The sequence below is a fragment of the Thermobia domestica genome, chromosome 12 (genome assembly GCF_964235325.1).
Source record: "Thermobia domestica chromosome 12, izTheDome1.hap1.1, whole genome shotgun sequence".
Lineage (NCBI taxonomy): Eukaryota > Metazoa > Arthropoda > Insecta > Zygentoma > Lepismatidae > Thermobia > Thermobia domestica.
Genome location: NC_137465.1, coordinates 60,067,705 through 60,083,576, shown reverse-complemented (window position 1 = coordinate 60,083,576; position 15,872 = coordinate 60,067,705). Strand labels below are relative to the sequence as shown.

The 15,872-nt window shown below is 34.3% G+C and overlaps 1 protein-coding gene across 3 annotated transcripts in view; it reads right to left on the bottom strand.

The window, feature by feature from the left end:
- gish (casein kinase I gish) overlaps positions 1–15,872 on the bottom strand; it is a 253,937-nt gene that overhangs the window by 67,158 nt on the left and 170,907 nt on the right. For all 3 annotated transcript variants that reach the window (XM_081733729.1, XM_081733731.1, XM_081733730.1), the window contains exons 5-6: positions 12,308–12,422; positions 2,065–2,184 (exon numbers count right to left, since the gene is read on the bottom strand). In XM_081733729.1, the coding sequence (XP_081589855.1) occupies positions 2,065–2,184; positions 12,308–12,422 (235 nt within the window). The remainder of the gene's footprint in view (positions 1–2,064; positions 2,185–12,307; positions 12,423–15,872) is intronic.

Below are 15,872 nucleotides of genomic sequence, written 5' to 3'. Positions count from 1 at the left end.
ACATTAAAGCATTTGTCAATGTTTTCTCAATACAATATAATGACTTTAACAGGAGGTGATTTATGTTAGCCACTAGTGGACGAACACTAATCCCTCAGGCCAGTTAGTATCTACGTTCCCATGCTTTACTACTCAGGGAGGTAGACTGTCTTAGGAAAACAACGGGCCCTACCGGCATATGTTACACCGCCCTTAGGACGGTTTTATCCGAACGTACAAGTGTATGGTGGGCCGTCTTGAGGGATAAATTAATTACCATTTTGTTCATTTCCATCCTTTTATGCATCCTAAGGCACGCAAGTCGAAACTAAAATGAATCACAGCGTACCAGTGATATCAGTGTACTGATTAAATGCCCAGGAAGTTGGCAGTGAAGTATGTTTGGTGTACGATTCACAGAAGGCATTTGTACAATGCTACCAACCCCAGCTAATTGGGCAACTGGAAATAGAGTAAAATGAAACACAGGTACCATGAAAACTCAATGAGACACGAAACGTTATATTCCGTTTTTAGAGACTGTTTACGAGCACGAACAGGTATCTCGAGGCTATAGTACACAATGTACACACGTAAAACAGCGAGTAAGGCCCAACATGATGTAACAACAGAACTACAGACGTCACACGAGATCTGACGCCACCCACAGGAAGAGAAATGTCATGACAAAATACGTACAGGTGGTTAAAAATGCATCTTATGTAAGGACACCTGTGGTATGTACTACTTTAATCCCAGTTTCGAAATGTGCCCATTGAATTGGTGCACCACGCCTCGTAATTGCAGCTGAGGTGAATGTCATTATGTTCTTTTCATCGATGAGTCTCGTTTCAGCCTGAACGTTCATTGATTCCTGGTAAGCTGATCAAGGTCACTTAAGAGGGACAATTATGGTGGCTTTAGTATCATGACACATGTGTGTATATGTATGTCATTATGTTAGGTGAAAAAAAAAAAAATAAATAAACTGCATGTGGAACGCACGATATCGTATACCGAAATCATGAGACATATAGGGATGGGATTAGATCGCCTTCTCATGAAGATAAGATCGCCTTCTCATTTCTATCCACATCGGGAATTGGTATCGAAATGGTTAGACTGTTCAACAAACTAGTTTTCATCATTGGTAATCTCTAGAATGGCGTCTAGCATAAGTTTGCAATCGGTGAATAATAAATAGGCGTATGAACTATCTCCTCACTGCACTAAATAATAGTTATGTTTCAAGTTGGGAAATCTAATGCAAGGGCCCAAACAACTATTCAATCATACGTTATCAATTTTAAGTAGAAACTGTATCAACTTTTGACACTAATAATCAATAATGCTCTTTAGTCCGACATTTTATGCTTCAACACATTCTATAATCCGGCACCGATCGAACCGCAAGAATATTCTAAGTTTGAATTTAATTTTGTACTGTACTGAATTATAGGTAAGAAGAATATTTTAAATTCCACAGTTGCTGCAATGACGAAATACTCTGCACGATAGGATATTCATACCGTCTGCAAAAGTACAGAATGTGAGTAAACGTATAAAATACATTTTTTACAAGTTTGTATTTTTATTTACAGTGATTTATCTTTGGGTTTCCGGTTAGAATTATATTGACATTCCATAGTCCGGCAAAATCGCTAATCGTCATGGCCGTGGTTCCGAACGGGTCAGATTAAAGAGCATTTAATATTATCATTAACTATTTAGTGCTACTGTCAGCGTAGTAGCTTAATATCTCCTTGTAAGGAACGAAAAAATTGGTATATTCCCTATTTGTCATATAATCAACAAAATTATAGTTACATTGATACAAGGAAGTATCTTTAAGATAAGAACTCATCACATGTAACTAATTTAAATACATTAAAAGACGAATAAAAAAGTATGCTTCGCAGCAACTACATGCATGGGAAAGTGTATCAATTCCCAATTTTTAATGCAAGTCTAGTTAATAAACCTACATCTAATAACTTCCTTATTAAGTTACTGGGTAAATTTCTACTTTCAAAATCAGAAAAATATGCAGTTTGCATCCATGTATACCACAATAGTCATGCATACCTCTTCCTAGGTGGGTATTAATGCTCATATATCTAGCTGTCCCTGTAAGGCTTTTATGTTCCCGGTATGGTATGTGTTTATTGGTCTCTAGATCTATATATTCCTTAGCTAAACCAAAATCTGAAACAAAGAATAATACAATAAATTCTCCACATTTTCATAAAAAATCAAACAAATAACATCGTATCTAAATATAATTAGTATTACACTAAATGCGTAACTCCTACAAAAACCATTAACCAAGTAAAATAACGTTAGAAGATATCACTAAATTTTCATCTATTTTTCAAGTTTTACTGTTTAAAGCTCTATATTATGATTTAAATATTACACGCTCCGAAGTAACTGAAACACTGAAAAAAGAAGTAAAGCATTTACACATAGTGAAGCATTTATCTTGATAGACTCTTGTTACTTTTAAACTAATAGATATAAAATTCTCGAATCTCGTACCATGAAAATATCGACAGGGGTACATTGTTTGGAATACTCTGCGCGCAGGGTTAAATGCAGGTAAAACTCTAGTTGCGAAGAAATGCGAAGGGGACCCAATAGAAACCGGACTTTTGCTCTAAAACTTAATTTATTAAGTTTTACAAAATTCTTTCAGTCTCCTTCAAAGTTCTTTCCATTAGATGCAGTGCACTTCTAGTCTTCTTCCCCACAGTTTAAAGCATTTCTGGTACTCGTTACCTTTTATATCGTCCAGTGCCCTCTGCGAAGCTTTCTACAGCCTTCACATCACCAAAACGCTTTCATTTTAGATTTTTCATCCTTGGGAACAGAAAAAAGTCGCACAGGGCTAAATCTGGCGAATAAGAGATGGGGAACGATAGTTCACCCCTCAGAGCCCCAACAGCGGTTCATATACAAGGCTGCATGTGGGCGGTGTTGTCATGGTGAAGGAACCAGTCACATGATCGCCAGAGTTCCGCGCGTTTCCTCCGCACATTCTCCCGCAAATGTCTTGAAACTTCTAAATAAGAGTGCTGGTTAACAGTCTGATAACTGGAGACAAATTCTAGGTGAACAATTCCATGAAAAAGATTACCGTCTTAACATTACACCTCCCTTGTCGGGGGTCTTCCACTGCCTAAATCCTTGCTTGGTTTCGGGGTCATATCCATAACCCAAACTCTCATCCCCTGCAATGACCTTGATTAATATATATCCTGTGTGAGCAGGCGAGGAACCATCTTAACGGAAACACGTCTCATTTGCAAAATGTGAGTTCAAATCCCTGGCACGAACTCCAACTTTCTTCTTTTGTTCTGATATGTCGATCCCGAAACGACGATCCTCGTTGACTTTTTTGATGGATTTTTTCAGTGTTTTCGTCGTTTTGAGACGATGAAGGGCACCTAAAACAAGCATGATTTTCAACACTCATCTCGCCACGTTAAGGCACCCAAACCACTCGAATATTTGTATGCGGCTCATAGCATCCTCCTCGAATGTCTGTTGTAAGCATTTGGTGCGCTTCCGTTGCTGTTTTTTCAAGCAGGAAGCAAAATTTCAAACAGAATCTTTGTTCCTTTTAATCTGCTACAAAATTTCAAATGTTGCAAACGAGAACTGCTGAGAAAAACAACACTACGATCAAACGTTAACTTCCTACGTAGACGCCGCTTGAGCAATTAATTAGGGAAGGTCTCTACTAGACCCATCTAGTGGGTAAACTCTCTACTACGCCTACGAACGGCCGCGCATTTTCAATCTGGTTTCTTTTGGGTCCCTCTCGTACGTGTAAAACACTGCTCGGAAGAGGATGCTAAATCAGAGACTTGTCTGTCCTGCGAAAGTGCGTTCAGAGATGCAATCTTTTGGATCTATGTTCGACATTCGACATGGTTCTCCTATCCAGCAATTATATCTATATCTATATACATCTATCTATCTATCTATCTATCTATCTATCTATATATATATATATATATATATATATATATATATATATATATAATTATTGAAGTTCTATTAAACGGCTTAACATCTTCCTCTGAGCCAACTTCACATCTGAAACATACGATCATTCCCAGCGAATAAAGAAATAAGTTCAACTCCCATAAAGTAATATAGTGAAACCTCTCCTACACGACACCTCCACATTACAGAGAAAGAAAAAAAAAAAAATCCCGGCAAAATTTATGCATCATTTATTATTACGGGAGAGAACTCTCCTTTTCACAGCCCCACTTACAGAGCCAGTCTTCTTTCACCTCCAACGTTTCAGTACCCTTTTCATAACGGACAGGAATTACTCTCGGCTCATGCGTATTTCGCACAGGATATCCTTTCTGTAATTTGAAAGTGAATAACCAAATGGTCCCTTCAACTGATTCAGCAGTTACAAATTTTGATTATAAACTACTGTCCACAGGATTACATAGCAAACAATTATTGCAGACTTTTCGCCAATAAATGCATCTATAGTCATGATTGATTAGTTCTTTAAAGTTCTAGTATTTAACAATAATGTTGCACGATCTTATTGGGTTATTTTTAATACGGTCAGTCAGCGGACTACGAAACTTTTATTGAGATACGATTGTATTTAAATAAATAAATAATACATTAGCATTATATTTTGCAGTTTACACCCATACAAACGCATTCCCTGAGATACAATTGTGTCTTTCTAGAAGGAATTTCCCCTTCTCATTCCTCTAGTAATTCAAACACTGAGTACAATATTTAGATATTAGGTTATATTTAACTTATAATTAATGTACATTTTACTGTATGCTGCATGCAATTACCCATGAGCTACCAGTAATTAAATTTGTGTGATCTCTCTGTAAAGGACATACCGTATTTGATTTACACACAAATTATCATGTCCCATCGGTGACCGTTATTGATAGGTTTCACTGCACTAGCATTCTACACATTAAAGATATCATTCATTTATTTATTTTACAAAAAGAACAGTCTGATAACATTAAAGAAAAAAAGCTTTTCTCGAAATTCATATAACAGAGCTAGCGATTTTTTTAAACATTCGCATTTTAAATACAGTAATACGTGATTGCTTTAGTATTTTTCTTGTTCCTTCCGTGGCTCCTATTGAACTGCTGATTTATCTTTAACTGGTGCTCCTTGCCATCCTTACGACGTATAGTTAGAAAGAAAATATCGAACGCTGTTAGTTTCAATATACAGGGTGGTCCAATTAAATTGTATCAGTATTATTCACTACGACATACTTGTTTAGAAGTATATACACTTCTATTTGTAAAAATATTTTTTGCTCTTTGAATATACCTTTTTTCTTTTTAAACTTGTATCTGAAAATGTCATTGTTCTATTTTTTCAAATTACACTATAATTTAGAACTATGAGATTTACTTTACAAAGGAGTAAAATGAGCATCCAGGGTACAGAAATATCCAGGGTATAAATTCGAACCACTGGGTACAGAAATATACTTGGACAACAAAAAAAAAAATCTAGCAATTTGGCGTTCATTTTTAAATGTGGCAACCAAACGACTACGATCTGGATCATATAACCGTTTTTATACTCGTATAGGTGTTTAACAAACTCCACAACAAAACTTACGGGACATGAAACTTCGCAAGTCAGACGGGCTAGAACCTGCAGTACAGATATATTGCTAGAAGCTAAAAACGGCGGGAAAGCTATATATTAACAACAATTAAAATCATACGTACTATTAGTTTTCCTTTAATATATAGCCTAGTTTAAAACTAAATGCGGTATGTTGTATATCGTTTTAAAGCTTATTAAATTCTGCTTCTTTTTTGTGTCTTATTAAAAATGTTGAATGTTAGCAGTTTTCGAGAAAATAGAATAAAATTTTATCTTCAATTTTACTCTTTCCAATTTTTCGGGGAAACTGTGCAATTTCGCAAAAAGTGCAAGAATACAAAATTGTAGAGCATATTATTTTCTTTCCAAAGGAAGACATGTGATCAAAATCGGTCCATAAATGACCGAGTTATGAACGTTTAAAGAAGGTCATGATCCGCCATCTTGGATTCAATATGGTGACTAGGGATAGCCAATTCCGGGATTTTTACTTTCCGGAATCCGGAAAGAAAAATCGGAAAAATCCGGAATTCGAAAAAATCCGGATTTCGGAAAATTTTCAGAATTCAGAAAAATCCGGAAATTTTTTTTTCTTTTTGTAATCCTAAGAATTTTGTTAAAATGCAAACGAACAAATTTTCTTTTTGTAATCCTAAGAATGTATGATGCAAGTTAAGCTGAAACTTACATCCTAAAATATACACTACTCAATCTTTCCATGGTTAATGAGATGTAGTCTAAAAGTACGATGTACTCCTAATATTTAATTTTTGTTTTACTGTGATATTGTCCAGAGGTAAGACATATATCACACTGAGATAAACAACTGGACATAATGAAGATGTTATCATACGTAATTTTCCAGAAAAACGTGAGAAACGAATTTTTATGAAGTTAAAGTTTGCGTCGCTTGTTGCCAGTGTGATGCAATTGATAACTTTTATGCTGGATTATTATTATTATTATTAATCGTTTAGGTACTGTAAAAGAAGAATATGAGCCGTTAAGTAGTAGATTTTATCTGTTGTTTTTTGATATCTTCTAACAGTAATAATAAACTGCTTGTAAATACGCAATGATTATCAAGGACAATGGCATATTAATGTAAGGACTACTCTGCAGATTAGCAATAAATAACAGATAAACAATAGTTGCGAAAAAAAAAAGTAATTAACTTGAGCACGTCAGGGGACATCCACGTTGCGCACTATGTTCGCGAGAATATAGGGACGCATTGAGACTCTAGCAAAGAGCGTGGTGTTATCATGTTCGTTTGGCTAATTTTAATAAGGTGAGCCTGATGTATAAAGTTGTTAAAGTCATATTATTACTCCAAGGGCCGTACGATGAAGGCATTAACATTAATATGAATGACACTAATGAGCACTTACTTGCTCTAACGGTTAACCTCATTTTTGAGATGATTCTTAGAAGTGGGCGTGTTGGCATGCAGTTAGAAGACCTATATCCATTATTTAAAAAGCACACGTTATCTGTGGAGTACTAACGATTTGCGTCACTATCAAACACTAAAGTAGCACTAGCGACGTTTAAAGTCGAAATTGGGGTCTGACATAAGTGACTTGTCAACTTCACGGACATTATATTTTCCTAGAACGCGAGAATTTTGCGCCCTGCCACACAAAAATAGGGAAAAATGCGCCCGCAATATATTTGCACTGGGATGTTTGCGCCCTACCCCAAAAAGAGGAAAAAATGCCGGCTATATATTTGCACTGGGAAGTTTGCGCCCTACAATTCAACTTATTTTTGTATTGTGTAAAGTAACTTCCTCTCACACTTGAACTAGGCTTGCCTCTCATCATCTCAGTGAGTTACTCCATCCGTTATAATATTCCGAACAAATGAAAAAAATACAATTTTAGTTCACTAAAGGGCAATCCATACAAATACAATTTTTCATTATACTACAAAATTTACAATAAAAGTATAAATGACTGATATATAATTATTTATTAATATAATCAAAGAGTATAATTTAATCTACAAAAGGCTGTTTGGCTCTACCCAGATATCTCTGTTCACAATCCTTGCGTTGTTTGGCTTTTCAGGACACAAAATGTAGGAAAGAAAATGTAAAGTGAATGTAAAATCAGTTCAGTAATATTATTAAGAAAACTATGTACAATGTGTTTACTTGCTGGAATTACACTTCAAACACACAATTGCGTTCAGTCGTTCTTTCAGAAAAAATGTTTCGTGGGGCACACTTAGTATTCCGGGAGGGGGTCACTGGTGGTACTATTCTATTTATTATTATATTATAAACGTAATATTTTGGTCTCTTCCGAGGGGGCACTCTGAGGGCTCTGCGGAGGCCAGTGTTCCCCCAAAATCATCTCTGGAAGAAGCATTAATTGCGTTGATCCGTTGTGTTCTTTTGGCTTATATTGAAGTTTATTCTCCCCTTATATAGCCACAATGAAAATAAATCACAAATGGCATGGCTGTGGGGGGAGGATTTTTTATGCTGTAATGTCAGCCCCTCCGAGCAAATGCGTAAGCTCGAATAGGTTCTTTTATTTCGCAGGCCTCAAACTTCCCGGTGGAGGTACATCGCAGGCGCAATTTTCCCTGTTCTTGAGGTAGGACGCAAAATTCTCGACACCGTTCGAATGACCTCGGAAGACTATATCTTTTTCAATACTTTTTAATATTCTTTTACTCGAGATTTCTTCATAGCTTCTTATTAAAATACTTACTAACATATCCTCATTTTATTGTCCTAACCAATCAATATGGGTATGTTGTCAGTAAAATATTTAGATTGATCGAGCCCCTGGTGTGTAACCACAGTATTTCGTGACAGACCGCTCCTTCCTATTACCATATTCTAGCTACGTGCCTGACTCAGCTAATTCTCTACATTCTTTACCAAGCACACATTTTCTAAAGCGGAAAATACTCTCTAAATACCTAAGCTCATTATTTTCAGCAGATGCACAAATTGGGTAACATTCTATCTACATGAATGTTATATATGTCGATTACTGGAAACCGCTTCTCGCTATCTATTACCATATTTACTATATAATGATTAACGTTAAAACCGGAAATGGTTGATTTGTACCGCTTCCGGTTTGAATATTACATTCATCAGGGAACTCGATTCTTAACTATTGACTCTGTACATCGTGGCCAAAATTGATGGTAATCCATCAGATAGTTCTTGAGACTGTTTTACTGACGGACAAAATGAATATATGGCTATAAAGTTTTGATAAACTAAATTCGTTAATGAGAGATAATGGAACAAATACAAGAAAGGGAACCAAGAGTACCACCGGGAAAATTTTCGAACACAAAATTAGCCATCGAAAACCCACATGTCCTGGGTTAGAATAGCATAGATGAAATCTCTACCACTGAGTGATCAATCACCCGCTTATTAATTTTATTAATTATTATATTAATATAAATTAATGAATGCCTGCTTGTGTTAATTATTGAACAATTACATTCTATACTTCGTAGTCAAAAATTATAAATTTATATTTACTGTACATAGGTATGTTGACAATAAGCAAATGTTATTAGAATATTTGTTGAGATTTCTTTTCCTTCACTGCCTTTCGTCTGGTTAAAAAGTAGTTTGCAGTGCTTTGGAGCAGCTGCAGGTGGGAACACCATAATGTTTGAGACATACCGGCGACTTTTTTGTGTATGAAAATAAGACCTTCCTCATAACGCAGTCAATAACTGCAGTAGCAACTGTCTACGTTAAGTGATAAAGACATATCCAACTACATGAAACTAATACAAGTATATATATATATTCATTATTGTGTTTATATATTCATTATATTCATTCTTGTAACAGTTACTAACTAGGGATGGTCAATTCCAGAATTTTTACTTTCCGGAATCCGGAAAGTAAAATCGAAAAAATTCCGGACTTTTTCTAAATTCCGGAAGTTTTCCGAATGTCGGAATTTTTCTGAACTCCGGATTTTTTCCGAAATCCGGATTTTTTCTGAATTCCGGATTTTTTTCGAATTCCGGAATTTTTCTGAATTTGGATTTTTTCCGAATTCCGGATTTTTCCGAAATCCGGAAAGTAAATTTTCCGATTTCGGAAAACAAAATTTCCGGAATCCGGATTCTGGAAAATTTTGGCCATCCCTAATGGTGACTAAACGACCATAAATCAGATCACATGACCAAAAGAAATTAACTCTTAAGTGGGTAATAACACTTAATAGTCAGAATGTGGGCACATATAATGCACACGTGACACAGGCTAGCGCCCACACTATTAGGACTTTCTCTGTTGTATCCTCAAGAAAAGAGGTTTAGTTACACGCCAAGCACCACGCACTGTTACAGGACGTGTTCAATAAGTTTCCCATTCCAGTCGATTGTCAGATGCATTCTGAGTTCTCAGTCCCGCAAAACCTCGCGCAAAGTGTTGGTTATAATGGAACATGAGTCCACAGTTTCTTCCTTGAGATGCTGGAATTCCTAATTTTCACCGCATACACAACCGACTTCATATGGGCCCGTAGGTAGTAATCCAGTGGCATCACTTCAGGGAAACGAGAGGAATCATTCCACAGTACCTCGCCAACCAATCCTCGCACTACGAAACTGCTGACCGAGGTACTCACGAACATATGTGCTGTAATGAGGTGCGTGCCATCTTGCTGAAAATAAAATAGGGAATTACCCTTCTCCCGACAGGAGTGATGGCACGATGTCTTCTAGCATGTGCCGATAACCCATCGCCGTTAGGATCCCGTTGATGAAGAATGGACTACAATGCGAGTCCCCTCACACGCCACACTACAATATCACTTTACTGGGAACAGCTGCGGATGCGTTAAACCAATGTGGATTACTACCCGACCAGTAACGCACGTTCCGTTTGTTTACTTCGCCCAACACGTAAAGATTTGCTTCGTTACTGAACAATACGTCAGAGGTGAATTTAGAGTTCTATCGTAGCTGCTCTGAGGCCCACTGAGCAAATTCCAGACGACGATCTGGATCAGTTTCTGTAAGATGTTGAAGCTGAAGCTCATATGGGTGACACTTATTCACTGATATGATGCGAAGATTGAGGTGCGATTAATATCACTTTTACTGGCTACACTACGCTTGCTTCTCTCGTATCTTTTACTAAATGATAACAATGCAGCAGCTGTTGCCTCGTTTGTCGCCGTACGTGGTCTACCAATTTTGGGTCAATCTGCCAAAGATCCGGTTTCTTGGAATTTCTTCAGAACTTGGAACACAATACAGAGTTCATGGGAGTAATTTCCCGATGACAGTGGTTAAAACCGACTGCAATCACCGTGGGGTTCTCTAGAGATCAGCATGATCCCAATGCGTTCTGCATGCGTCAAGGCTATCTTCTGCTAGTAAGTCACCTGTAACGACAAAGAAACAGTCATAATTTTGTAATGATTAGTGCTAGAGCAGAAATAACAGTGCCATTCAATTTCTAAGAAAATTTGCTACTAAAACGATACATCACATGCTATTGTTTAAAACAAATGCGTAAAATTCTAAGATAATGAACGTAATTATGTCCTCAAACATTTCCCCCATCCCTACTCCCCACCTACATTGTTACTTTAGTTACATTTTACAGCATTAATCTCTTATTAGGATGTTTCCACACTTTTGGACTACCCTGTCCTTAACTTCCTTCTACTTTTTAAACGAATAGTTGCTAAGGTTTCATGTTTCATTGTTTTTGTACCGAAATATCCCTGGGTTCAACTTAAAATATAAATATACTGACAATCATTTTGTAGTTATTTTAAAAGTTTATTAATGTTGTACTAGTTGTTTGTATTGTAATTTATTCTTATATCTTTCAGTATCTGTACAAAAGATATCAGTAAATGACTAATGGTAATATAATGTGTACATGTAAACTCTGTAGTAGTTTCAATAAACAACCAATAAACTGTTGGGTTCTTTTACTGAGAATTTTGCATATTGACTCAATTTCGTCCCATGTCTTATTTTGGTTATCTTTACTTGTGTTCAGCGATGAAGTGTAGTGCATATGAGGAATGATTCTGTCATTTCTCTCAATGTGAGATTTAAATTTATGCAGAACTTGTGTTATTTTATTTATATGTGTATTCTCTATGAAAAGTTTTGAAAGACATGATGTAGCAGTAACACTGTCCTTTGACACACTAATATGCAGACAGTCTATTGCAAACTATGTCAAACGATGTCTTTTTGTTAATATTTGCACGTTACAAAATTTTATTAAAAATGTTAATCTTCCTGTTGATTTTAGTAGCACCGAAGTTCCGTACTTGTGTTAAGTACTAGCAACGGATTTTCGGTAAGTAAATAGAACTATCACAATATGGTAATTCAGCGGACGTTTTTCTTCCTCCTAATGTTCTAGGTCTTGTAAACAAGAATTAGTACATTAAGTATGATTTTTTTAAAATTTATTTATTTATTTATTTTAATTTATTTACTGATGTGACTTTCCATTGTATTACAACCTGTAGAAGAAAAAAGTAAGTTTCCTCAATTACGATAAGGGATTGTCTTTGATTTGGGGCAACGATAAGACTCGTGACCAGAGTTTATCGAAAACTTGCAGCTAGCTGTTAATACAGAATTAATTAATATTTCTAGTATATGAAAATTGTCAATCTGAAACTCAACCAGCTTCTAAAATATAATTTATTCTTACCTATAATATATATAACTTTTTCCTTTTTAACAGCAGCGCGCCCTATAAGGAAGTTTTCTGGCTTTATATCCCTATATACGAGACGTTTAGTATGAACGTATTCTATCCTGTTGATCTGAAAAACAAAATAATTCTATTACTTCTGAGCATAAAGCACATGAGTATATTTTAACATTACGTAATAGGAAAGAAAAAAATGAAACAAGACAAGGTAAGATAAAAATAGTTCTTTGTGAATCACATTACTGCATGCTATTTTCTAATATTATTTAACATGGAAACAAAAATATCCATGGATTAAAACTATTTTGTTTGCAAGCAGTGTTTTATATTGTGTCTTACTGTTCACGAACAAAATGTATAGTACCTAATTTTTCAACATTTTGTGCTAAAACGTGTAAGGTACGAAAATTGTATGCAAAAAACATAAATTGATAACTATTCAATACATGTCAGAATTAGATTACATTTCAAAAAATATGGACATGAGAGAGTGACACTGAATTGAGTTTTATGTCTGTTTCTGATCTTTAGGTTAAAGGAGACTGGCAAGTGAATGATGGTAATGAAATAAATATACGTAACAGTTACGCCCTGAGCAGGATTCAAACCTGCTTCAGATTATTTTTGAAATCGTCACCCTAATAACGCAGACTGCTCAAATATCCCAGCCGGCTATGAGACTGCGACAATAAATACATAACTGGATTCTAAGACGACATGGAAATTGTTTGCAAAGTATGCTATGTATTTATGAAGTTAGGAGAATAATTGCTATAATTCTGAATTCCTTGTCTAAATACTGTTAGTTTTCATTACCATCTTTCATATTCCTAGCAACTATGGTGAATTCAGATTTCTAAGCAGCGCTTGAACCACAAATTCCTAGTGAAAATGGTGTTTCTTTTAAAGAACAACAAAAAAGTTTCATTTACATTACGAAACTTGCGTTTCCTCGAAGTAGCATATTTAGAATTATTTATAAAATTGATCAAAAAAAAAAAAAAAAAAAAAAAAAAAAAAATCAGGAAACTGTTTGATAAAAAGTATGTCACAATTATAACAGTATTTGATAACTGATAACAGTATTTTTCTAGAGTATCAGATACTAAAGAAACTCAACAATGGATATTTAAATAAATGGTATTCGCCTATTAGTAGAATATCTTCCTTCACTCACTCTAGCATTATGAATTCTAACGATAATTATTTCTTTAAGATCAAAACTTATAGATTACTAAGTACGCTACAAAGCAAAAGCTTGACAATACTGTAAAGTATGAAGAGATATTGGATTAAACATTAACAAATGTAAAATTAGAGTATATCCAAAGTTTATCAAAACTTTAAAATCTTATCAAGAACTGAAAAAGATTGAAAGCGAAATATAATATACTGTTTACATTTAATGCCTCCTAATTTCTTTTTGTTTCAGTTACAAAAACTAATTCTCTCTGAAATTGTTAACATCCCTATCAGAGAAATGGGTAAATTAAATTATATTTAAGCTGCGGTCAACACAAACCTAAAAAAAAAAAACAATTAGAATTTCGTAGTATGTCTCTAAGTAGCTGAAAAGAGTTTATTATTATAAGTTTTTAAACAACGGGCAATGAAGAAAATAAAATTATTTTTACAAAGAAACAACTATATACAAAATTACATATTTAATAAAATTCAAACAAATTAATACAACAAGTTTACCTTAAAAAATGATTAACAATTCAACAATACTGTTCAGTGTAATTGAATAAAATAAAAAAGTAACAATAACAAATTACTAAAATTTTCATGTAATTTTTCCTTTTTTTAAAATACAAATTAACTAACACTCATTTCATTTATTTGCAGGGTTATCTTAATCGTATTATTATACTTTTAGTATGGCTTAGACATCCGATCATGTTGCCTTTAACAGCTAGATACTAATGAAGAGCTTCGGCTTCACTTTTTTTTTTTTTTTTTATTATATATAATTTTTGCTTTTATAGAAAAACTAAAACTAACAATATTAATGAAATGTTGCACACTAACGCAGAATTTATCGGCACCAATATAAAAACAACTTAATGTGTTTCACTTCAGTTCAGTTGGATAAAATGTAAAATATTTGTGAAGTCGAAGCTTTTTATTAGTGTTTAGCTGACGAAAGTAACAGGATTGGTTGCCAATATCATACTACGAATATAACGATCTGATTAAGATTCCCAGGGCATTTATGTAAACGTTAGTTAATCCTATCAAAATGTCCCAGGTTGTATCTGAGTTTACTACAATTATTATTATGGCATTTTATGAGGAAATGTATTATTAGTTTCCACGAATTTACATATAATTTACATGCTAAATATAATCCACATTTACCTCAGGATTTTAGAACCCACGAACATATGTTAATTTTTAAGGTTTCCTACCTAATGCCGTTCCATATATTGGATCAGCAGAGATTAACATTACAATTTATCAGCTTTAATGTTAATTTAAGAGTATGTGTTAAATATCCATACTCGGAAAGGTTGTGAACTGCCCGGATATGATTCTAAAATTAACAGGAATAATTGAATCAAAGAGTGGAGAAAGGAGAACATTCCACAATACCTTACTCTTGCAAAACGAAAACACGATCGTTTACCGGAAATACCGTTGTTTATACAAAAATATTTGTATAGGGTATATGTAGCGTATGCTAATATCTTTATAACCCCTATACAAATATCTTTTGTATAAACACACGGTATATCGGTAAACGATAGTGTTTTCGTCTATTGCAATTAGAGTTAACGGTATTCGTGGAATGATTCTCTTTTAACCACTCACTGATTCAATTCAACAATAAGGTTGTTCATGTTCACTGTTGAAAAAATTTTAAATATATATATATATATATATATATATATATATATATATATATATATATATATATATATATATATATATATATATATATATATACAGAAAAAAAATTTAATTCTCTTTGAAAGCACAGATGGTGAATAAGTTGATTTGTTTGCAATCTTAAGTTGAACAAACCTGTTAATGAGTCGCTTCATACATAAAATTAAGTATACACTACTGTATTTTTCTGTGATTTACTAACTGCACGACACTATCAAAGCGAATCAGTTTAAGAACAATAAGATCTGACCGCATAGTGAACGGGTTTACTTACCCTTTTCGAGTATGAATATTTATAAAGGATATTAGAACATTTAGAAAATACAAAATTATTGTATTGACCTCTACTAGCATAACTCAACATTTTCGAACAAATGCATGAAAAACGAAGATAAACAATGTCGAATATTTTTTTTCTTCTTCACGTGTTGGAAGAATAAAATCATGAATACAAAATTATGACCACCTTAGGATGTTTTAATTCGAAATATATTATTACAAGCAAACACATTTTCAAGTCTTTCATCATCAAGCACTGAAAATTGAATTACCACATGATATATTTAATGAAGTAACTTTTCTGAATTGCAAATCTCGGCGAGTGTGTGGAGGAGGACAAGAAAAAAAGGAAACTGTGAAGCAACTGAAATATTTGTGTTTTTTACTTGTA